The following is a 25,039-nucleotide window of genomic DNA, read 5'->3' on the forward strand; positions in this document are numbered from 1 at the left end:
TGGCAAAGATGGTTGAAAGAGTTATTAGAGCAGTGGTTCAGGAAGACCAGAGGGTTTCATCAAAGGTAGACAGCTGCATGATTTAACACAACTTGTTAGGTGCCATAGATATGGCTATTGTGAATGAACTGCCATTAACAGTTCTCACATTTGATGCCGTAAAGGCCGTTGATAGGGTAAGCTGGCCTTTTTTACATCAAATTATCCATAAATTTGATCTGAGTGAGACCTGCGCCAGAGCAATTAGCTCCATATATAGGAAAACAATAGCCATGATAATAGTGAACAGGAACCTCACTAAACGGATTTAGAGAGAGGCACAAGACAGGGCTGACCCATATTCCCCTGCATTTCGATCTATATATTTAGCCACTAGCAACTAAAATAAGGGAAAATCAGGAAATTCTTCAATTTGAATGTAACGGCTGGGTAAAAAAAATGTGGCACTATATGCAGATGATTTGATGGTATTCACACTGGACTTTGACGGTTCACAACCAACGTAACTGCAAATTTTAACAGATTAGTTATCAAATTCAGCAAAAGACGGGGATCATGTCATGGAATACACAACTGAACAGCTCCCTTATAAAACAAGAAATAAGAGATCTTGTGATACAGGTGGTACAGGATCTATCTAAGATGTCCCAGGTCAACCCCAAAAGCAAAATTAGTTAGACTAGTTTTGTTAAGATCTTAGAGCTGTCATCCACTTTCAATTTTAGATAGATCTAATTAGGTAAAAACTTAAATTCTACCAAAATCTAATCTAACTTTATCTTCAATATGGTCCCTTTATCGTTAAATTTGAAATCCATCAAAAAACTACAAGGAGCAATACCAAGCTTTATTTGGTCATGTAAGGGAGCGAGGACTGCCTGGAAGAAACTCCTAAGGTCATAAATAAAAGGAGGAATCAAGGGCCTGACTTCCGTCAATACTACTGGGCCTTATATTAGGTGTTAGCAATATTAGGTGTTTAATGGGGTGGGTGCCTAGATCTTTTGGTCCTGGTGCGATTGCAGCTACAGCACCATTCAAATCATGACCCTATTGCCTACTAGATGAATGCACTTGAGACTGTCGTGTTTAGTGGTAACATTTAGCAATAATCAGGGTTTAGTGGGACCCATAGAGCTTTTGGCCCCAGTGCCACTGCACCATTTAAGTCCATTAACTACAAGATAACTGCAATTATGACTGCCTGTTTAGTGGTCAAATATACCAATATTATGTGTTTGGAGGAGCTCGGACAACATTTGGGACTGGTGCTACTGCTCCTGCTGCACCATTCAAATTATGACCATGTTGTCTACAAGGTAACTGAACTTCTGGATGCCTTTTTAAAAATAAAATATAGCAATATCAGGTGATTAAAAGGGTGCCTGGAAATGTTGGTCCCGGTGCCACTGCACTACCGAAATCATGAGCCTAGTGCTTGCTAGTTAAGACATGAGTTACTTACCTGTAACTGCAGTTAACCAGTATTGGTGCCTTTCATAGATTTACATGCTCGAATCATTTCCCGTCGTCGAGGTGGGAGTCCCGGGACATTTATAAGGGTAATGTCACATTAGACATAGAAGGTAGGAATAAGACCTTATATTTAGTTATATATCGTAGTTCTTAAATAAAAAAAGGACCAAACTTAAGAGAACTACAAATCAGCCGATACCACCCTCTAGAACCTTCCTGGAAGGAGCTCCAGTTCCTCAGATTTTCATAAGCACCTTGTGTAACCAGAGGTACAACTGAGAGTATTAAGTGACCCCTTCCAAGGAAGGCGGGCAGGTCGCATTTGAATCCATGAAATATACCAATCTAGGATAACTGCAGTTACAGGTAAGTAACTCATTTCTTATCCAGTATTAGGGTATCTTTCATAGATTCACTTGCTCGAATCAGAATAAAAAGCAGTAATGAGCATATTTCGTCATATACGTAAGTCGTACATGTACAAATAGTCAACAACTATTTCTAGAGAATGAAATATAAGAGCATGCATCCAGATAATTGAATTATGCATATAAATACGAAATAGCAAATGCATAGATTCCAATATTGGCATAACGAAAAGCAAAGAACAGAAAAATGTTCAGTAGAAAGGTTGGTGGGACGGAAGTAAGGCTCACTTTTATTGAAATAGATGTCTGAGAACCGCCTGTCCCACCACAGCATTCTTCATCAATTTGGAATCCAAGAAATAATGCTTAGTGAGTGTATGCAGAGTTTTCCAGGTTGCTGCTCTACACATGTCTGAGAAGGGCATGCCAGCAAACAACACCATAGATGTAGATATTGCCTAATTGTGGAATGGGCGCAAACGTTTGAATGTACAGGTTGACCAGCTTGCTGGAGACAGAAGAGAATAGCACTAGAGATCCATCTAGATATGCTCCGTTTTGTTAAGGGGAAATCTTTTCTGGGTAAGCTGTAATCTACAAAAAACTGATTAGACTTCAGGGAGGATTTATTTGCTATGTCTAGATACAGTTTAAGGCTGCGCTTCCAGTCCAAATAATGCAAGGCTCGTTCCGCTGCCGTTTGTGGATTTTGAAAAAAGGATATTAAGACAATTGGCTCATTAAGATGAAAGTCAGATGGGACTTTAGGTATAAATTTCGGGTTGGTAAGAAGGATCACTCTATTGTTCTTAAATTGAATAAAGCGTTCTTGTATTATGAAAGCTTGAAGTTAACTAACTCTTTTTGCTGACGCAAGAGCTAGTAGAAAAGCAGTTTTCAAAGAAAGCAATTTTAAGTCAGCTCTATGTATTTGCTTAAAAGGGTGCTTCATAAGTTGAGCAAGTACCATGGTGAGTTGCCACATTGGAGGTGGAGATTTTATAGAAGGAAAAGTTCTGAATAGCCCTTTAGGAAACTGTTTTATCAGTCTGTTTGACCACGAGGAAGAACCTTTGGAAGATAAGTTTGACAAGCTGGGAAATTAATAAGAAGCAGGCAAATGAGTCACAGTTAAGTCAGCCAACAGAAACCAATGGGCAGACTCCAGGCCCATGAATGCATTTTTGGTAAACCCACAATCAATCAATCAATCAATCAATCAGGGGTTTGTATAGCAAGCTACTTACCCGTGAGGGTCTCAAGGCGCTGAATATGTTGATATATATACAATACACAATACACCATATACAATATGTCTCTCAACAGACAGCACATATGCAGTTTAGTAAGCGCACACTAAAAGTGGCAGTTCAAAGTTAGGTACAAAGAAACCAAGAGTTGCTATGGCTCCAGCTTTCAATGATTGTTGTTTTTACTCAATTTGTAACAACAATTTATCACTTTCCAGAATACATCATGGAAATATTCAACTTTACATGACTTTTTATACTAAATTCACAATTTTAAATGTTTCATAAGTGCAATTACATATATAAACCAATATCCATTAAACTACCTTAAAGTCAATCCCTCCTACAAAGATCCGATTAGGAACAACTGTTCCAAATCTTGCTGGATTGCTCAATGTCACTGGTGATACAGGATTTGGCGTTGCAGTTAATGGAAGGGTTTGTGTCTGATTCGTAGTTTCCTGTTAGAGAGAAAAACCCTTTGTAGACTCCTTCATTCTAAATAAAAATGCTTTTACTTGTAGATATCCATTGACCATATCCAGTACTCAGAATTCAAATTTAACTAAAACAGTACCTCTTTACAGTGCTTACTTAGAGTACTAAAAGGCCTATAATTCACATACATTGGCTAGTTACTTGGTTAAAAATACTTACCATAGTTTCTCCAGTACTTTAGAGTTAAATGACTTAAGATTCCCAATGGGCAGCATGTCTTACAACTTCATGCAAAAAGCTGTGCAATTTACTACAGAACATCTAAAATTGGAATGGCACATTTCCAAACTTAAACTGGGCCCAGCATCTACCCTGTACATATACACTTTGTTTAAGTGTCTTTCACCTCTGCAGAGAAGTTTGGTGAAGCGAAAGATGGGGTGGAAAGGGGGTTTAGGACAAGGAATACAGAAGTTTCTACAAATACCTGTATTCAGATTATGCAATTATGTCCAGACCCTTACCTTTCCAAGCACTGTTAAGCAAAAGTAAATCAATGAATTAACAGCCACATCTAAAGTACATGTTTGGATCACATTTAGCGACTACGTCATCTAAGTGGCTATCTCAAATCAACAGAACTTTATTTAGAAATACAGGTTTTGACCAGCCATCACTCCTCAACATTGTCAGACCTGTACATTAAAAAGAAATAACACTTTAAAACACCACAACAAGGGTTAGATTCTATAAATAGTGAAGAAAAATGTGTCTCAATTTTAAATATTCCTTATTGGAGTTTCCACACTAGAAATGTGCACTATAGCAATAAAAAGAGCTGTGTGAAAAGAAGTATACCGGAATATGCATGTGCTCATCATAAACCTTGGAGGTAAAACAAACTCCATGTTTCGTTTCTTTTTTTTTTTTTTATTAAATCATCTACAAGGGGCGTGGCCAAGATGGCGGGCTGAGAGGTCGCACTCGCCGAGAGCTCCCGGACCCCTGAAATCCTGCACCTCTCGTAACCGCTGATTCCCCCCCGGATCACGCAGCAGAGACTGAGCCTGGAGCCCCCGGTAGAGGTGTGGATCGATTGTTGAGCCTTGTTAGCCCCGTTGGGGGTGAGATCTGGTCCGGAATAGCCTGGGTCGGAGCCTGCTGAGCGACCTGCGTGTGAGCCGGGAGCCGCGAGACCTCCGGGCTCCGGAGCCTGACGGAGTGCTCTGCCGCCTGTGCGAGGCCCGCTGAAGTGCCTGTGCTGTCGGAGTGGGAGTCGACGGCGACTTCGCGAGCTAAGCGGAGCCGGCCGGCGGCGGATGCAGGGAGCGGAGGAGACAGGCGGAGGCAGAGCCGGCATCGAACTGCTACGCAGATCCGTGGTTCGAAGGGGCTGGTCCTGAGAGGTCGCTCCGGCCGGTCGTTGGTGGTGGAGTAGTGGCATTGTGCTCCTGGAGCAGATCTTTCCCCCGGGATTACTGACCCCGGCGACCATCGCCTCGTGAGTCTGCCTACCGGCTGGATTTCTCGCTACCAGACCCGAGCAGAGGACAGGCCTTCCATCTTGGGCGTTGGCCTATTGATATTACAGGGCGGCCATTTTGTGAACTCCGGCCTGGCGGCTCGGCCTTCCTAGTGCTCTTCGTGTGGCGCTACCCCCGTCTGGAGTATAGCTGCGACGGCGCGGCTGCCCTCTTGGCCGGACGGTGAACCTAGACGTCCCCTACACAGCTGAAATGTCGAACGCTAGAGGACAGAGAAGGGGTGACCGGACCTTGCCGGACATGCTGGGGCGCGGAGCCATGCGTAGTGGAGGAACTCAGCCCACCACGACCTCCCCGGCCCCGGCAAGGGGTGCTGATGGCGGAGAGCCCCCGGTGACAAGATCATTTCTTGAGTCGCTCTTCAGTTCCCTGCGGGAGGACTTTCAGACGCTGAAGCGTGAGGTGGCCGGGGAGGTCCGTGAAGTACGGAGAGAGATGGACTCCCTGGGGGAGCGTGTCAACACTGTGGAGGAAGCCGGCCACTCTAGAGACGAGGAGATCACCCATTTGCAGCAGGAGGTCCTGCGGCTGAGGGAACAACAGATTGAACTGCAGGCCCACGCCGAGGACCTCGAAAATCGATCCAGGCGGAATAACATCAGGGTCCGTGGCGTGCCGTCCGGCGGGGAGGGTGAAGACGTGACCGCATACCTGGTGGCCCTCTTTCGTGCAATTCTGGGGGAGTCGGAAGACTTTCGGATCCGTATTGACCGGGCACATCGGGTGGGTCGCCCCCGCAGAGCCACGGCGCCCGCCCCAGACATTCTGGCCTTCCTCCCAGACTTCCCCCTGAAGGAGCGGATCCTCCGCGAAGCGCGTGGGCAGCAGCCTTTCCGCTTCCGAGACCACCCTGTGGCCCTGTATCAGGACTTATCCACGGTCACGCTGCAAAAGAGAAAATCATTCAAGATCGCTATCGACTTCCTCCGGGAGCAAGGGACACAGTACTCTTGGGGGCACCCTTTCCGCCGGATTTTCCGATGGAACGGTACTTTGCACCAGCTCCGGTCCCTCCAGGATGTTTGCGTGGTGTTGGGCCTCACAGCATCTGATGCGGACACCCCGGCACCGCGTCGTAGACGCAGCACTCGTGACGGATGGCAGCAGGTGGGAGAGAGGAGCTCTCCACCGTCGGAGCGACCGGGCTCGCCCACGATCCGGGCGGACATGGCGGCCGCCATCCAGGAGGCCTCCAGAGTAGCGGCGAACGGCGAAGTGGCCCTGACGGCCTGAACTTACTCCGGGGGGAGTCTGCTTTAGCTTTTTCTTCTTGCAGGTGCGGGGAATCAGGGGGAGGGCGGGGAGGAATGGCGAATGCTGGAGGTGGTGGCTGGACGTCCACTAGACTGATTTACCACGGCCTTGTCTGATAAGGACCGGACTGGGACAATGTCTTTTTTGCAAAGTTTGAGAAGTGGGGTAAGGGAATGGGACCGGCAGGGGGATGTTTTGAATTTGGGGACTAGCGGGGGGGATTGTTGTGGGGAGTGGTGTGGATTTGGATGTGTGGGGTCTCGGGGGGAGGGGGGGCTTTTCCAGTTGCGGGGTGTTGGGGTTCGGGGACTGTACTGTGCCATGGGGATGTTCGTAGTTGCACTGTGCTGAGGCCACGTGTGGTGACTTCCATGTTTGCCTGCTGGGCTTTGCTTCCTGATGTGTGCTCCACTGATTCCCCTCCTTGATGGCTCTTAAAGTGATCACTCTAAATGTGAAAGGGCTGAATAACCCGATTAAAAGGCGGGCTGTGTTGTCTTTGTTGGAGAACTCCCAGGCGGATGTCTGCCTGCTGCAGGAGACCCATTTGCTGGCTAAGGACTGCTCTAGGATGCGTACCCCCAAGTTCCCCACGCAGCTGTTCTCCTCTAGCGCTTCCAAAACGGCAGAGGTGGCGATCTTGTTCTCTAGGGGGTTCAGGGGAGAGGTCTTACACAAAGTAGCGGAACAGAAAGGGAGACTTCTGGCATATAGGATCAGGGTGGGGGGTTTAGTACTGACTGTTGGCACTATCTACAGCCCCAATGACCACCAGGACCAATTCTTGCACAAGGCACTAGAAGACGTGGCGTCCACCTCTGATAGGCACATAGTATTAGGGGGTGATTTGAATCTAGTTTTTGATGCGGCAATGGACAGGTCTGTGCAGCGGCGCCACCAGTTGGGTGAGCTTTCGGGCTCGATTCGCACTCGACTCGAGGAGCTGGACTTGCATGACATGTGGCGCCACCTTCACCCCACCACCCGCGCATACTCCTACTTCTCACATGCTCACAGGTCCTATGCGCGACTGGACCATCTACTTGTGTCGGGTCCCATGCTCCTTTTGGCTTCGAACGCAGATATGGGGGTCCTCTCTCTTTCCGACCACGCGCCGGTGGAGGGTGTTTTCACTCTGCCACCGGTGGTTCGGCCGAGAGGGTTCTGGCGGCTCCGAGACACGCTATTACATAAGCGGTCGACAGTGGACCAGATCTGCGCGGCCATTTTGGATTTCCAGAGTGTGAACGATAACGATGACACCTCTCGCGCGACACAGTGGGCAGCCCTGAAGGCCGTGCTCCGGGGCGAATTTATAGCTATCTCCTCGGCTGAGAATAAGGATCGACAGCTCAAGAGGGATGAGCTTACCCGGCAGGTGAGGGAGCTGGAACAGGTTCATCATAGGACGGGGGGCCCCAGGGTTTGGAGGCAGCTTAAGGCAGCCAGGAAACTTTTAGCTGCCCTGGATATGGACCGGGCGGAGTATGCGATGCTTCGCCTGAAACACAAGTATTACACGGGGGAGATCGGTGCGGGAGGCTCTTGGCCAACAAACTCAGGGTGCAGCACCAACAGCACCGAGTGAAGGAACTGGTTGACTCGGCCGGAGGTTTGGTCACGGCTGATGAGCAAATAGCAGACGTCTTTCGCAGCTTTTACGCTGCCCTCTACACTGGAGAAGCCTCCTCTGCCCAGGCTGAGGCGGACTATCTAGAATCGGTGCCGCTCCCGTCGTTAACGCCTGATCAGGCCCAGTATCTGGAACGAGACATCAGTGTCGAGGAGGTGGTCACGGCGATATCCCGGCTCAAACCGGGCAAGGCCCCAGGGCCGGATGGCTTTATCCCTCTGTTTTATAAGACCTTCTGTCAGGAGTTAGCGCCTCTGCTGACCCGCCTTTTCAACACATTTGCGGAGCCAGGTGCCATCCCCTCCGAATTTCTGCAGGCCACGGTCTCCGTGATCCCGAAACCGGGCAAGGACAGGACCGCCTGTGGGTCCTACCGCCCTATCTCGCTGCTGAACACGGATTTGAAAGTGTTCACCAGCATATTGGCGGCACGTCTGGCACTGCATCTCCCGGGCATGGTTGATCCGGATCAGGCGGGCTTTGTGCCTGGCAGGCAAACAGTAGACAATACAAAGAGGGTGACCCACATTCTTGAGAAGGCCTCCAGGATCCCAGGGGAGAGGATGCTCCTGTCCATAGACGCGGAGAAGGCTTTCGACAGGGTGCACTGGCCCTACCTAGAGAAGGTCCTGGGCAAGTTCGGGATAGGTGAGAAGTTCCGTCATCTGATCTTCAATTGTTACCGGTTCCCATCTGCGGTGGTCCGGGTGAACGGAGGAAGCTCTCGGCCCTTTCCCATTGAACGGGGTACGAGACAGGGGTGCCCTCTGTCCCCTTTGCTTTTTGCCCTATACATGGAGCCATTTGCTCAAAGGGTTAGGCAGAACCCCGACATTGTCGGAGTCAAGATGGGTGGATTCCATCATGCGATTAGCCTGTACGCAGATGATGTCATTCTGACATTAGACGACCCGCGGAGGTCGCTACCGGCTTGCATTGCGGAATTGGACCTATTCACCGAAGTGGCGGGCTTCAAGGTGAACTTAGGGAAGTCAGCCGCCCTTGACATTTCGCTTGCTAGCGCCACCAGAGCGGAACTACAGAGGCTTTACCCTCTGAGCTGGTCCAAGGACCGGATTCCATATTTAGGGATCCTGTTGGCGCCTTCCCTCCCGGCGATGGTCACGGCCAATTATGCGGCTTTGAGCACGAAAATCAGAGAGGAACTTGGCCGGTGGGATAAGGGCACGTTGTCGCTGCTGGGCAGGGTGGCCGCGGTGAAGATGACCCTTCTGCCTCAGGTGCTTTACCTCTTCAGGGCGTTGCCGCTCCAGCCCCCCGCGGGGTGGCTCGCGGAGACCCAGTCGGCCATCGCACGGTTTGTATGGCAGGGCCGTAGGCCGCGGATTAAGAGGAGCATCGCTATGTTGGCGCCCGACTCTGGGGGGCTGGGGATACCGGACCTGCGGAAATATTTCCAGGCCGCCCAACTCCGCTATCTGGTGGAATGGAGTCGGTGGGAGTCTGATAAGCACTGGCTGTTCCAGGACCAGGCGGTGGCGGGTAGGACGCTACAGGAAGTACCATTCTTGAAACGGGCCCATCGACCCCCTAACCTCTATGCGTCTTTGGTGACGCGGGTCCCGCTTCGGACGTGGGACTCGGTGGCCGTTAGGCATGAGCTTACTACCTTCCCCTCTCCCTTTACGCCGCTCATTGGCAACCCGGACTTCGGCCCCGGGACGGAGCACGGTGCTTATGAACGTTGGCGGGCGGCCCGCTGCTGCACCTTGTATCATTTGTACAGCCCTGAGGGAGTTGTCCCCTTCCAGGACTTGCGGCGGGATTACGGCCTCCCAGAGGCGGAGCGCATGCGATACATGCAGGCGCGTCACTGGGCACTCCAACCCCAGGTGCGCGATACGGCAAACCGGGAGATCACGGTGTATGAGCGATGGTTAATCACTCGCACGTCGGACGCTAAACTGATCTCAGATCTGTATAAAATGCTGCAGCCCCCCTCCTTTCATATTCACAACCCTGGTCGGGAACGATGGGAGCGGGAGCTCGGGCGAGTGTTGAGCCACAAGGAATGGGACCACATCTCCTTCCGCGCACGCCACTCGGCCTATCACACGGGTCTTACGGAGACCTTCACCAAAATATCGACCTATTGGTATCGCACCCCGGAGAAACTGCACGAGATGGACAGGGCAATACCGGGAACGTGCTGGTGCAACTGTGGCAATACTGGTACACTTACACACATACTGTGGGAATGCCCCCTTCTGGCTCCTTACTGGGAGGAGGTCCTGGGTGAAGTGGACAAATGTTTTGGGATAGAGCTGCCGAGGTTCCCTGCCTATGTTCTACTGGGATTGCCAAATGGGTTGATGTATCCCCTCAGGTCCAGGAGGGGTAGACAGATAGCGATTGCTCTGGGGTCAGCGGTGCAAAATATTCTCAAACATTGGCGCTCTACCACGCTTCCCTCTGTAGTTGGCTGGCTGCATAGATTATGGCATGTCCTTGGAATGGAGAAGATGTCCTTAGTAGCCCTGGGAGACACTGATACTTTCGAGGAACTGTGGGCGCCCTTTCATAGCCTGTTGTGCTCTGAGTTTCGGGAGATTACCTGTCCCAGATATCTTAGGTTGCTACGGCTGACGCCGCCACCGGACCCGCCTGTTTGATCGGACGGGGCTGGCATTGTACAGCGGGGATTACCGGAAGGACGATATGATGTGAGAGCTGATGGTAATGGCACAGTACAGGGGGTGGGTTGGGATATGGTAGTTGTGGGGGTTCTGTATGGTTAGGTAGGTTTTTGGAGCGGGGATGCTTCTCCACCCTTCCCCCCCCCTTTCCCCCCCCCTTTGTTTACTTTTTCTTTGCCCCCCCTATTTTTCTCTTCCTCTCCCCTCCCCTGTCCTTCCTCCCCCCCCCCCCCCTTGTTATTCGTATGTGACCACAGGCGCGAAAGCTGTGTTCCTGAGTCGAAAGATGCCTCTTGAAAAGATGTAACTGCTTTGCTGTATTTGCTGTATCATACGCACCGATTGTGCGGATCCTGTGGTTTATCTTTTTTTTTCCTTACCCTGTTGTTTCCTACCCCACCCTGCTTCAATAAAATACTTTAAACATAAATCATCTACAAATGAATATATATAAATGTCAACTAGGTTCTGATCACAGCTTCAACATCTGCTAGGAAGCGAGTGCGGATGCTCATAACGTAAACACAACACCCTTAATCACATATGAACTGGTCAGGGGCGTGGCCGGCAGGGGCAACATGTCAGATGCATTTTGAGTTTACTCCGTCAATAATCCACATCATCCAGAACAATTCTCAGTTCCCTGAGCCATCCGTAATGAGACGCTGTGGCGGATAGATAGGCGAGCCCTCCAGGCGCTTGGAGAGGTAGTGACACCACTGTGACCATTATTGTGTGGGCGCTGTGGACTAGATTCGGGTTCCGACTAGACGAGAGGGGCCTGGGAGGAGTCCATGGAATAACCTGTACGAGGACGCAGCTGCCGTACAAGGAAAGAGCAGCAGCAGAGAGAGGCATGCGTCGCTCCACACTGCAATAGCAAGAAGTGGAATTAAAGGCCGCAAGCAGCGCCGCCTGGTAAGGAGCAGAACGGGTGGCGCGGCAACTGGAGTTTTCGATCGCTACGGCTGGAGTCGTCGATTGCCGCCCTGGGAGCGGCCCGTGTTTGGTCCCAACCGAACCTGTAAAGTCGCATAAGAGTGTTGCAAAAAAAGTGGAAGAAGCTGCAATCCACGCTGCCTAATGTGAGTGAAGACGTGCAGCGACTCGCCTCAGGGAGTGGATTGCAGCTCGCTCAGGGAGTGGATTGCAGCTCACTCGGTCTAATAAGAGAAGCAGCACTTGTGAGGGTCTGCGCTGATTGAAGTGTGTTATGCTCTTTTTAAAAATAAATGAAATTTGGCAACCCCACTGTGGGCCCCAAGGAGTGATTTTGTGCTTGACATATTCCCCACACCCCACACCCTCAAACCCCCTCACCCTCAAACCCCCTCACACCCTCTCACCCCCTCACCCTCACACACTCTCACTCACCCTCACACCCTCACCTCCTCACACCCAGTCACCCTCACACCCAGTCACCCTCACACCCAGTCACCCTCACCCCTCACACCCAGTCACCCCCTCACACCCAGTCACCCCCTCACACCCAGTCACCCCCTCACACCCAGTCACCCTCACACCCAGTCACCCTCACTCACCCTCACCAGCATAGCATATCAAAACATAGTATAGCATAACAAAACACAGCATAGCATAACAAAACACAGCATAGCATAACAAAACACAGCATAGCATAACAAACAAAAAGCACTGGAAAGCAAAACATAGCATAGCATAGCATAACAAAACAAAGCATAGGATAGCAAAAGAAAACATAGCATAACAAAACATAGCTTAGCAAAACAAAGCATAGTATAATAAAACAACAAAACATAGCATAGCATAAAAAACATAGCATAACACCGCATAGCATAACAAAACAAAACATAGCATAACAAAACAAAGCATAGGATAGCAAAACAAAATATAGCATAGCATAACAAAACGTAGCATAACATAACCAAACATAGCATAACAAAACACAACACATAGCATAACTAAACATAGCTAAACACAACAAAATATAGCATAGCTTAACAAAACACAACAAAACATACAATAGCGTAGCAAAACATAGCATAGCATGCCAAACACAACAAAACATAGCATAGCATAATACAACACAAAACATAGCATATCATAGCAAAACAAAGCATAGCATAACAAAACATAGCATAACAAAACATAGCATAACAAAACACAGCATAACAAAACACAGCATAGGATAGTAAAACAAAACATAGCATAGTGTACAGCATCACTCAGCACCACCACAGCATCACTAAGGGGCACCACAATATCACTATGCACTACCACAGCATCACTGAACGCCACAGCATCACTCATTCGCCATCACAACATCAATCAGCGCCACAGCATCAATCTGTGCAACCATTCAACAACAACTGAACAATGTTCTCTCAATGTTTCAAGCTTTTTGTTACAAATGTAACAAAAAGATGTTAATATTTCACTTCTGTTCTTGGATTTTTGTCACAATAAAATACACTGAACATAATCTTCACAAAAGTTATTTACAAAAGTTTAAGATATTGCCATTATAAATTACAATAACTTTTATTTAAGAATTAATTACAAAAATTAAAAGCCATTGTTATTTGTAATATCAATACATGTAAGTCACGTAAAAACAACACATATTGCATTACAAATGCTATAGGGGTCACATTTGCAAAAGTCATGACTATTGGCATTGTAAATGACAAAAACAATAGAAATTTAGCCTATATAACGACTTTAATACTGTTTGTTAACACAAAATGTTTTTAAGCAACATATTCTTTTACAATACCAATTAATGTTTGAAAATCGTTAACTGAACTAAGTGTGTGCAATTTACACTTTAATGTTTACTTTAACTGTGTGCAATTTGCAATTTGAATATTTACTTTCACTTAATAGTTTATGCATATACAATCATAAACCTAATGTGTGCAATTTGAAACTTAGATGTTTACTTTAACTTAATAGTTTGGTGATATACAATAAAAATGCTAATGTTTTTACGACAAATATCTTAGAAATAAAACTTGGACAAAAAAATTAAATATTTACATATTTACTTACAAACTAAAGAGTAACTTTATCTATAAATGCAAAGTATATTAATAACTAATAATTAACTTACAGCCTCTTGCTTTTAGCACAGCTATCAAATCATTTTTTTTTATCTAAAAACACTTACAATATATGCTCATAGCTACAAACTAGCCAACAATATTACTCCCAACTTTCCTTACTATTGAGCAACATCTGACAGTTTGCAAATCATCTGTATACACCAATTCAGAGTTTTCAAAAATGTTATGCAACGCATTGTCATACACAATGCCAATAGCTCAAACTTTAATGCTAAGAGACCTATTGCAATGTAAAGGCTTTCTTTTATTTTGAAGAGGTTTTATCATATTATACTTGGTTTGTTGCATGATTACATGGCAAGAATTTCCAGAGCTTGGTCAGATTCTTGGCCCGGCTCTTGCTTTGCTCTCCCTGTTAATTTACTGCTTCGCCACGTCTACCCAATTCCTGTCCACTGTGCTGTGAATACGGCGTGGTGAGCCAGAGCGAGGTTTGGATCCAAGCAGGAACTGTGCCCTCTGCATGGTATACAATTTGTCATTTAAAACTGCGCTAAAGCAAATTTCAAAAAGCACATTTCTTTAACTTGGAAGCGTTTCACTTCAGTACACAAGTATGAATTTTGGCATGGACTGTGACATTTATCAGGAATCACAGTTTCTAAACGTAAACCTAGAAACATTCATACTTGCGATGACTATGCTATTAGAAGGGTTACTTGAATTATACAATTCTGGGGCCACAGAGTTTTTCGACTAATGGATTTTCCACATTTGCAACATAATCCTTTGTCTGCTACATAATCTCTAGATTTCAACAATAATTTTTTTTAAGCCTAAAGCGATCAAAAGTTACTAAAACATGGCGATACGTGTTCCTGCACTATGGAAGGCCCCTCACAAACATTGTGTGGTCATATTTCAATTGCTTATTGCTGTATTTAGGTGTTAAATTGGTACTACTAAGGTGAAATCTTTTAAGAGACAGTGTTACCATGTGTAAAAATGACAAAATAATGAAGTAATACGATCACAAAATGAACCGCATTAAGCCGCAATTTCTTGCCACATAATAATTTGATCCTCCTCTGCCTCATAATTCCAGTGGTTCTGGTTATTAGTGAACCAAGAGGCAAGTCAGTTGCCATGTGAAGCCCACTTAGTTTTTTATAAAATATGAGTAACATTAAACTCTATTCAAAGATAAAAGTGAACTTTTAGTAGAGATCAAATCCTAAATTGAGTTTTTTTAAGGTACTCTTAAAAGAGATGGTAAAAGATACAGAGGCAAAGTGAGCAGAGGCCACATGACGTATTTCCAGAGCCAGAGATCAGTATCTGGCTGTGACCTGCAATGGCTCTTCCATCTCTATAAAAGTAACTTTCCGCATGTCTAAAAGTATGAACTTTTGGTGCAGGATGACCTTCAATAATCATAGTTCAAATTACACCCGAATCCTCACTTGTCAATTGTCAAAGACATGGTGAGTTACTAACAAGTATATAGGGACAGATCATCCTGCATTCACACAGCTCACACAGGTTCCCTAGTCATCCTGCCCTCGCATGGGCTCCTCTTTTACTCTCGCAATCAACTCAGAAGGGTACCAAGTTCTCATATGGGCATACCATTCACACCTCTCACATTGCACTTTCACCCACAGTCACACTGCTCACCCTGTTTTTACACCACTCACTGCCAAATAGCACTTAAACACCACACCTTTAACACTGCACACATTAAACTACCCAACACTTGTGAACATGCACACATTCCTACCAATGCACCTATAGAATACCTGATCTTTCTACAGTACGAGAGGACTATTCAGTCCCATCCATAATTACAGGTCCAGTGCAAGAAGGGAGAATGTACTACGACTGTGGGTTGGTACGGGAAACTGGATTCCACTCAGGCTGTGGGGGCTGGTTTGGGAAGCAGGATCAGTATTGGGTTGTGGGGGATCAGCCAACAGGGAGTGATGAAAGCAGCCGAAGGCAGCAGAAGGGGGAGCAGCACAACAGGCCAAGGATGAAAGAATGCAACTGAGGATGTGAGCTGGTATGAGAGTTAATTAGTACTGCAGGCTAAGGATGAGGTGCAGGTGGAGGAAGAAATTACAGCTCAAGAGTCACTTCTTGGCTCGGTATTATGCTCTATTAGCCTTCATAACAGCCGGTGTGAAGAAAGGTGGGGAGGGAGGGGTCACCTTTGCCAGACATGCTGTTTTTTTAGCCCCAGGAGGGCTATCCCCAAGCAGGGATCTACCCACTGGACACCAGGGAGGGGGGAGCGGCCCCTTGGGCAAGATCTTTTGCTTCCCCCAAAATAATTAGGGAAAAATCGGTATTTTTGTCCACCCCTTGGGAGGCAGATGGGGCTGTAGAGGAACTCATGAACCTACTGCGCACACATTTGCTGAACGATGCATGGCAACACTGGCACCCAGCGGACAGGGGGTTCTCTTTTCATTCCACACCTCATGGCACAGGTCCTGTATCAACAGATGGCACACTACTTCTGACCTCTTAGTAACATTACAGGAAGTGGACCACTTGCCCGAACCCTGTCACAAAACTCACCAGTTGTATTGGCGTTGACTCTCCCTGACTAGACACGACCCTCCACATCTTGGCATTTACCTCCTGAAGCACTGCTGGACACCGTTTTCAAAAGAGAACTACAGGAAGCAATCGTGGAATACTTTCAAACAAACACAGGCTTGTCTACCGTTATGCCACCCTATGGGAGGCCTTTAAAGTCTGTATCAGGGAGGTGTGTATTGCCAAGCAGGCTGGCGAATTGCATACACTCTGCCGAGACCTTGATATGACTGAGCGGGCGCTGCGAGACCTGGATGCCCGGTTGCTGGCAGGTGCAGCCCCCTCCCCGATGCATTAGCATGCAAAGTTGCTGTGCGACTTTCAGGAGTTTGTTTCACGTGAGACCTCATACTAGGGGAAATAAGCACGTGCCCACGTGTACAGGGAGGGTGAGAGGCCGGGACGTACCCTTGCCCGACTCCTTGCCCCTCGGCAGCATAATACGTACATTACTCTACTCCAAACAGCGGATGGTACCCGTGTTACACACGGCGCAGCTATATACTACGCTGTAGTGTAGTTCCTATTTTCCCAATAGGCTCTACGCATTGGAATAACATAAACAGCAGTGTAGACGTAGGACAGAGGTCATCTAGGTATCTACTGACTATGTTAAACTTAATTTAGGTTTGCGCCAGCTAGCTCAGAGGTCCCTGGAAACTTTCTTGAATGAATAGGGAGGGATAAACTTCCCTGGCTCAGACAAGAAGGGATTCAGTTTCCGACAACCGCATAAACATGACAACTTTGCTCCCTCAGAGTGAGAGTGTTTCTCTAGAGTAGTGTGAAAACAATAGACAGCTATTTTGCTCAGTCAACCGTGCATACTTAGTTTCACCAGAGTGCAGAGAAATAGAGAGACGGGCGTTTTCAATTAAAGGTGTTATTTATTGATCAGTCTTCTTTCTCATGGAAGAGAAATGAATTGCCACAATTGCAATACTTAAAGTAAAGTAAAGTGCGTACAGTAAAAGTAGTATCATGAAATAATACTGTAAAAGCATGATACGGTTTCTTAGCCATATGATACTTTAAAATGGCTAAAATATATACATACACAAATACATTAACTAACGTACTCCACTGGTGCTTCTAAGTAAGCCTACCCCGGTGTACCTGACCTAAGCCCAATACATGGGAAGGGATTAGTAAGTAGCATTTTAAGTTAAGTGGTTTAAGATTATTTTGCCAAGAATCTGCATCAAGAATTCTCTTAAGGGTTTAGTCAGCTCCGTACCTTTGTAATAGAATGTAGGAGGTCTGGTATCTCTTTCCTCAGGACCCGATCTCCCAGCAACCCGCAAGGGTAGGCTGGAAACACCGGAGCTGGATTTTCTCGGCTGGAGAAAAAGACAGCGTCTCTCTCAGTGCATCAAACGGGAGGGGCGGCTTCCGTGTGCTCTCGCATCAGCTGGGCTCTCGGGCAAGTAGATGGCCGCTCTGCTCCAAACCACTGTGTGTTTGCTTACGGCAACTATTGGTATTTTATACCTGGAAGGTGCCGGGTTTGACGTAAGGTTGGACATAAGACGTCACTAAGAACTAGCAGTTCATTCTGGACTTCAGGAGTTCTTGTTCAAATCAAAACAAAAGTAGGGGGGATTTTCCCGGGCTGCTGGAGGCTTGGTTTGTTTAAAGAACGCGTTGTGCTTTCTAGGAGTCGATGGGAATAGCCGTGCTGTGCTTTGGACTGCATGGGCTATTACTGAATATGGATCTGATTCTTATGCCTTTATCAGGATATTATTGATTATAACCTCACAAGGGCATAAATCTGGAATATTGAATTAGGGTCCTAGATATAAACACGACAACGCGCTCCCCTCCAACTAGCAGCGCCTTAACCGATTATCTGAACGAGATAGCTATGGTCTGGATTGAGAAGGGACAACAGCAATTTCTGGCTTCGCCTATTGGGGCAGATGAGATTGAAGAGGCGATAGATTGCCTGGACGGCTCCCAGGCACCTGGCACAGACATCCTTACTGGCATGTTTTACAAAACCTATAAAACGTTGCTAGTTCCAAACCTCCTGGAAGTATATGCGAAGGAGCTGGAGTCAGGTGAACTGCCCCTCACCATAAGGAAGGCGATCATTACGCTACTGTTCAAACCGGGTAAGCCGCCAGACAGCAATGAGTCATATAGACCCCCTTTCTCTTTTCAATCAGGATGACAAAATCCTGGCTAAAGTGCTCGCAACACGGATATCGCTAATTGTGGACCAGATCATTTCCCCCTTCAGCCGAGATTTGTTCCGACCCGTTCGACGTTGGTGAACCTGTGCACGCTATTTATCTATATTAATCAAATCAACCCTCTCTCCTTGCCGCGGCGATATTGTTGACGCGGAGAAGGCGTTCAACTCCCTCGAGTGGGAGTTCATCCAGGCGGCCCTCAGTAAACTTTGCTTTGCACAGAACTTTTGGTCCTTGGTCCGCCTGCTCAGGGATATCCACTCTCGCCCCTGCTGTTCATCATAGAAATGGACCCTTTGGTGCGACACCTGCAGGAGCGACATCTGCATCGAGGGATCGGATTTCATCGGGCCCGCTTTTGGCTTCCTTATATGCAGATGATATCCTACTGTTTGTCCAGGAGCCAGGTTCCAACCTCTCCCCCATTATTTATGAGGTGGTTCAGTTGATGCTTTTCTTCTCGCTTCCTCATATGCAGATGTTATCCTACTGTTTGTCCGGGAGCCAGGTTCCAACCTCTCCCCAATTATTCGTGAGGTAGTTCAGTTGATGCTTTTTCAGGACTAGTAATCAATGGGGCCAAGTCACTTCCCCGTGACGGACGCCACCCTCCCGTTTGAGTTAGAATTTCCCCTGATATGGTGTGAGGACCCCCTAGAAACCTGGGAATTCTTCTACATCGTTCGGCCTTGGAAGTTGTGTGTCTCAACTACGGCCCGGCTGTCGATCGTCTTGCGGGGCAGATGCATCTTTGGATGGGACTTCCTCTGTCAGTTGCTGGTCGAATCGCAATGAGCAAGATGGTGGTCCTGCCGCGTTTTTAAATATTCCCATTCCAAGGGGCGCTAGATGGGGCACAGCAAGATGGGTGCGTTGTAGTGCAGGTCTGACTGGCTGATTAACAATCCGACCAATATCTGACTGAATCGTGCTACATCGTGGCAGATAACGGGGATGGAGGGTGATCTTATGCAGCCGGGAGCAGCTCTGAGGCGTTTGACAGCTGCTGCAAGCTGACACAACGAGAAAAACGTAAATGTGAAAACACCAGAAACTTGGGGCTGTTTCTGCTTGGAAGGCACAGACTGCATACTGCTGAAGGGCTGATTGAGGCGTGACGGCCACCAGCGAGTACAGTACCCGAGAGATCGGAGAGTGATTTGTACCATCGATCGACACAGCTCAAAAGTAAGCTGGCTGAGAAGGAGTGACGCAGTCTGGGAAAAGAGAGGTGCGGCCGGATTGCTGAGTGACATCTGGAGTAGCGACGGAATGAAGCAAGAAGCGATGGAGACCTGTCCTGCCGGGGGTCCGGTGTGGCCCCTGCTGACCCTGAGGCGTGAGAAGCATTGCCTGTATGGGTGCGGTTATTAGGGATGTGGCTGGGCCTGGGCCTGGGCTGCGGAGGCCAGTGTGGGCTTGAGTGCTAGGCCGTGGCCTGCGAACCTGCTTACGGGCACGGAAATCAGGGCTGGAGCTGCAGCGGTCCGGGAATAAAGAGGAACAAGCGGTGAAGACATAAATATAAAGATTCTTGCAAGACAAAGGGGGCATTGGATTGTACAGCCACTGCAGATGCCAGTGGTGCTCCCTCAAAGGGCGGCAGTGAGGTTGCATGCGAACAATAGAAGCATTTTAAGTTGAAGTCTATTAAGGCGGTAGACACGCTGGCTGCAGGCATACGGTTCAGTAACGCTGCATAAATGAACATAAGCTCTAGATTGAGGAGCATACTCCCAGGCAGTGCTTGGTGGTAATACTCAGGGATGTGACACTAAAGCTGTGAGGGTGTACGAGACAGGTCAACTGCAAACACTAAAGAATGGAACAACGAATTACAAGTGGGACACAAGCTAGGGTGGTATATGTGAGGAACTTACAGAAAACAGGACGAGGCATACCTGCGTGACTGAAAAAACTACATGGGCAAAAAAGATAAATCACAACTTCGCCTCACATTTGAAATGCGGAAACATAGCAGGACACAATCAAAGGCGGCATCAGACTCAGAGGTGGATACACAGGGGAAGGCCATTCCCTCACAACGCTTCTAGCAATGCAGCGCAATCTAAAATCCAAAGATGGTAAGATTGATGCTTTAAATCAACGAATGGATCATATGTCCGCAAAGCTAGAAAAGCAAAATACTAGAATTGGGGAGGTCTAAAAGAGGCTCTCCAACACGGAGGACGAACTGAGTGCAGTCACGAATAAAACCTTAAATATGGAAAAATGAGATTTAGAGACTAGGTCAAGGCGAAACAACCTGAGAATTACTGGTCTACCTGAGTCGACAAATACAGGGAAAATGGAGACTGATGTCGAGACATTGATCAAAGATATCTTCGGTACTGAGAACTTTTCCCCCATATTGATAGTTGAAAGAGCACACCGTTCGCTTGTGGCACGTCGAATCTCAGGAGCAATGCTACGCCCTATTATCACCAACTATTAAACCATAGGGACCGCGATGCTATTCTCCGAACGGCGAGAGAAAAGAGCACCATAACCTTTTAGGTGAACACATTGGCCTTTTATCCAAACTTCATGGTTGCGGTGCAATCAGCGAGAGAGGGTTTGGAAAGGTAAAAAACAGTTGTAGTCGGAGGGCATCTCATATGCCATGCTGTATCCCGCCCGCCTTAGAATTGGCCCGGAAGGGGCATTCAAGATTTTCACCAACCAAAAGGCTGCACTCAACCGTGTTAAAATGCTACAAAGGCAGCGACGAGAACCCTCAGATGACGAAGAACAATAACATGTGTACACATGACTTGGTCTGTAAAAATATATGTGGGGATATAGTTGTGGATGCTCGGGAGGTTGATTATTGGTTTGATGTTCTCTCTTTGCAACAGGTTCGCTAGCCACACACTGAGCTATTATCCCTCTTGTCACACCAGGCTCCGAGAAATATAATTGGGGCACTATAGCACTTTCTATAGGAAAGATCGGTCACCCCCTACTTACGTGAGAGGCAGGTGGCACTTTGGCGCTCCTCCATCTGCTACAAGAGAACTCCCACTTTACCTATGTCTGATTCACTATTGGCTTGAAGAGCTCACTAAGCCCCCCATTGCATTATTACAGTAATCACAACAATTTGTTTATCAAATCCGTTCTTATTTATTGATTTCTATTTATCAAAAGTTACTCTGGCGCTCCTTTCTGGGAGTACCCTGTATGTTTCTTACATTATTCGGGTTTAGGGGGAAGTGTTCTCTTTAATAAGGGATGTCTATAGCAAGTTGGGGGTGCTGAAGTGGGTGGGGGGATATTGGTAACGGGTAGAGAGGGAGATCAAACTTCTGTAACTATATTACTTCTGGTGCAATACTGTTGACATGTGTGATATAGTTTGGCAATACATACAGTGACAGAGAAGAAAGGCAGTTTCGGGGAGTAATATGAAATTCCTTACAAGGAATGTACGTGGGCCCAACAGCGCCCATGAAAATTAGATCTGTCTTAGCGTATCTGGATAGGCTGGATGTCCAGGTCGCTTTTCTACAGGTAACCCACTTAACTAAACTCTTGGAGAAAAATGTACGGGCCGTTAGGCAGGTGTGAGAGTGTCTTTTTCTTACTCTTTCTACTCCAGAGGAGTGATGATCCTCATTAAAAAGGGCGGGCCATTAACCATGATCAGCTCAGAGATAGATGAGCAGGGCAGGGTGGTGTTGATTCTGAGAAAATTGAGGGGTGGGGTGACAGTGCTGCTGGTTAACATATATGGCCAAAATGTTGATGATCCTGCATTTTTCAATGATGTTTGACAACGTATATCTAGGTACCCCCGGTGGAGGTGCTCTAGGGTGGAATTTTTAACATTTGCTTGGATGTATATATGGATCGCTCGGGTTGCACGTAGGCAATTGAGAAGCAGGCATCAGATACTTTGACAGGATTGCTAGACGCTGGGGGTATTAAAGGTGTTTGGAGATTTCACCACCCTGAGCTGAGGGAGAGCACCTTTGTCTCTTCGGTGCATGGGTCATGCTCCAGGATAGATTATTGGCTGGCATCTGAGGGAGCGTGCCCCTGGGTCATCCATATTAGTCACCGAGCAAAGACGGGTTCTGATTACTCCTCGGTGCTCCTGGAGCTGCTAATCCCTGAATATGCGACACCTCCATTTAAGTGGAGATTACAGCCGTCCTCCTTGGTAGACCCTGTGTTCAACAGTACAATTGGAAATGTGATCAGAAATTATTTTGTAGAGAATGAGGGAAGAGTAGAAAGTGTGGGGACACTTTGGGGGAAATTGACGATTTGTGGGGAGCTCATAGGTGCACAAGCAGGTGTATTGAAAGACCTGGTGCAGAATAAATAAGATGGTGGCACAGATAACAGCTCAGCAGCGTGAATATGAAAGGTAGCCACGCCCACGAAATTCTAGCCAACGTCAGAGACCTTGTGACTGAGCACAACCAAACAGTAGATCAGGAATTGGCGCATATATATAGGCGGTGCAAAGCGCGATATTATGGAGAGGGAGGAAGGCCCAGTCGCTCTGTAGCACAGAGGAGAACACTGCTTAAGGGTCAGGAAAAAATTATTGAACTGTTAGATAGGGATGATGTTGCGTGTCATTCTACGTCAGTGGGATCCTGCTGGATTTCTACTTAGAACTCCTGAAGGGTACTGTAGTTCCTATAGTACCCTGTGTGCAGGACCTGCGCTGTTTATGGATAACATATACTGTGGGTCTGGTGGAATACTGACTCTGTACACCCCGCCGAATAGGTTAGCCTATGTTTTGCATTACCTAGCTCGCAGTGCCACTAGAATCTCCTATTAACAGAGATATTCGTTTTTGGCAACCTTAGAACACAACAAACCCAGATTCCTCAGACTTGTGGAAACAATATACTACTTGTCACCCAGTCACTCGTGCTTGCTTGTTTTGCTCTCAGAGAGATGAACAGAAGAAACAGTTGCAGTGTTTTTACAATATCAATTTATTGTACCGTTGTTATCATGTAAAATAAATGTGCTGCCACAACTGTGACCCAGTAGCAGAGATATAGAATCAGCAGTACAGTGAATAAAAGGGAATTGTATTGTTCCACCATTTTGCAATAGTCATGAACACATACATGAATATAAAATGTATTTATGAAATAAAGTGCATACTCCTAAGACGCCTGTCTAGATGTACCTAAATTTACCTAGCATGTGAGTAGGTGCGAAAGAGAATCTAAGAGCCAAGAATCCCACTAGGATTTAGTCGAACACCCTTACCTGAATAATGAGAGTGTGTGACTTCGTCCTGGAATTAAGTTGGACACCCACAAGGGATAGTCAGACCACTGTCAGCTGGAGCGATTGCATGTCGGAGCTGCAGCGTCTCTGGTCAGTGTGTCGGCCTTGAAATCTTGGTTCACTCCTGACTACTGATAGCAAGAGGTGCTGTATTTATACAGTCTATGTGCGTGTGTTACCCATTGTTCAGTAAGAGCATGAGGTTGGGGATTAAACCTTGTGCGTCGATGGGAGAGGTGAAGTATACCTCCTGGAGAGTGTATTCAAATTATTCATATGTGCTAAGGATGATGTCTTAGCAATATCAATTGGGAAAAACCCACCCTCTGTATGGAACTAGGTGAAAGGTTTAGTCCATAAGAGGCTGCAGTCCTTATAAGGCGTTATGTCCCTATAAGACATTCTGTCCTTATTTGGAGTTATGTCCTTATAAGGCTCGTTCATATGAAATGATGTAGGGAAAGTTTACGATGTTCCCTGGACCTATATCAGGGCACCGATATGAAATATAACACCCACTCCACCTAATACTTAACAATAATAATAATACACATTTGAGATATACATTTATAACGGTGTCAGTGCATAAAATTATCATGCATTGAATTAAAATGTTTCTAAAAAAATCATTTAAAAATAGTTTGCAAAACGAGGAAAAATGGTCTTTGTTAAGTTTGACATTGTAGTAAATTTGCGCAAATCACAGTTCTAAATGGGTTCGATCACACAATTTGAACAACTGCAAGCGTACTTAGAAGACCATGCTTTGTTATTGAAAGTGTCAATTTGAAAAAAGTTCTTTTGAGAAAATGGGGAAAAGAGAAACTGAATTTGTTCCCAGCACATGGTGAGCCAGATTCAGATTATATCTCCTGGCTGGGGGACATAACATTTTCGATGCCTGCTGCCGTAGGGAACAAACATTGTAGTATCTTGGTGCCAGTGGTGGAGCTGAAATCCAACTCAGTTAAGGGCACATGCGGATCCTCGAGGAATGCATGTATTAAGATGGGAATACGCGGAGGACAAGTTGGGGCTTGTGCTGAAAAATATATTTAAAGCACACTTGCTGACCCCAACCTTTGCCCCAGTTAAAGCCCCAAAAGTCAAGCAGCACAGCGCCAGAAAAGGGAGCACACAACATCTATCCTGCCTGCTGGCTCTGAACATTTCAGCTGGCCTGGCCCTGCTGGGAGTCACACACACAAACAACAGACAACACCTGGCTCTGACGAAAAGAAACTCAATTTTTACAGAATCTGACCTGAGCTCATCAAGGTTTGAGGTCAGTGCTGCACTGTTGGGGGC

The 25,039-nt window shown here is 46.8% G+C and overlaps 1 protein-coding gene across 1 annotated transcript in view; it reads right to left on the reverse strand.

Moving 5' to 3' along the window:
* Nucleotides 1-25,039, reverse strand: part of BOLL (boule RNA binding protein) — a 927,996-nt gene that overhangs the window by 853,879 nt on the left and 49,078 nt on the right. Inside the window, exon 2 of the mRNA XM_086955429.1 lies at nt 3,421-3,555. Coding sequence (XP_086811555.1) covers nt 3,421-3,555 — 135 coding nt within the window. The remainder of the gene's footprint in view (nt 1-3,420; nt 3,556-25,039) is intronic.

The sequence above is a fragment of the Lissotriton vulgaris genome, chromosome 2_1, assembly GCF_964263255.1.
Source record: "Lissotriton vulgaris chromosome 2_1, aLisVul1.2, whole genome shotgun sequence".
Lineage (NCBI taxonomy): Eukaryota > Metazoa > Chordata > Amphibia > Caudata > Salamandridae > Lissotriton > Lissotriton vulgaris.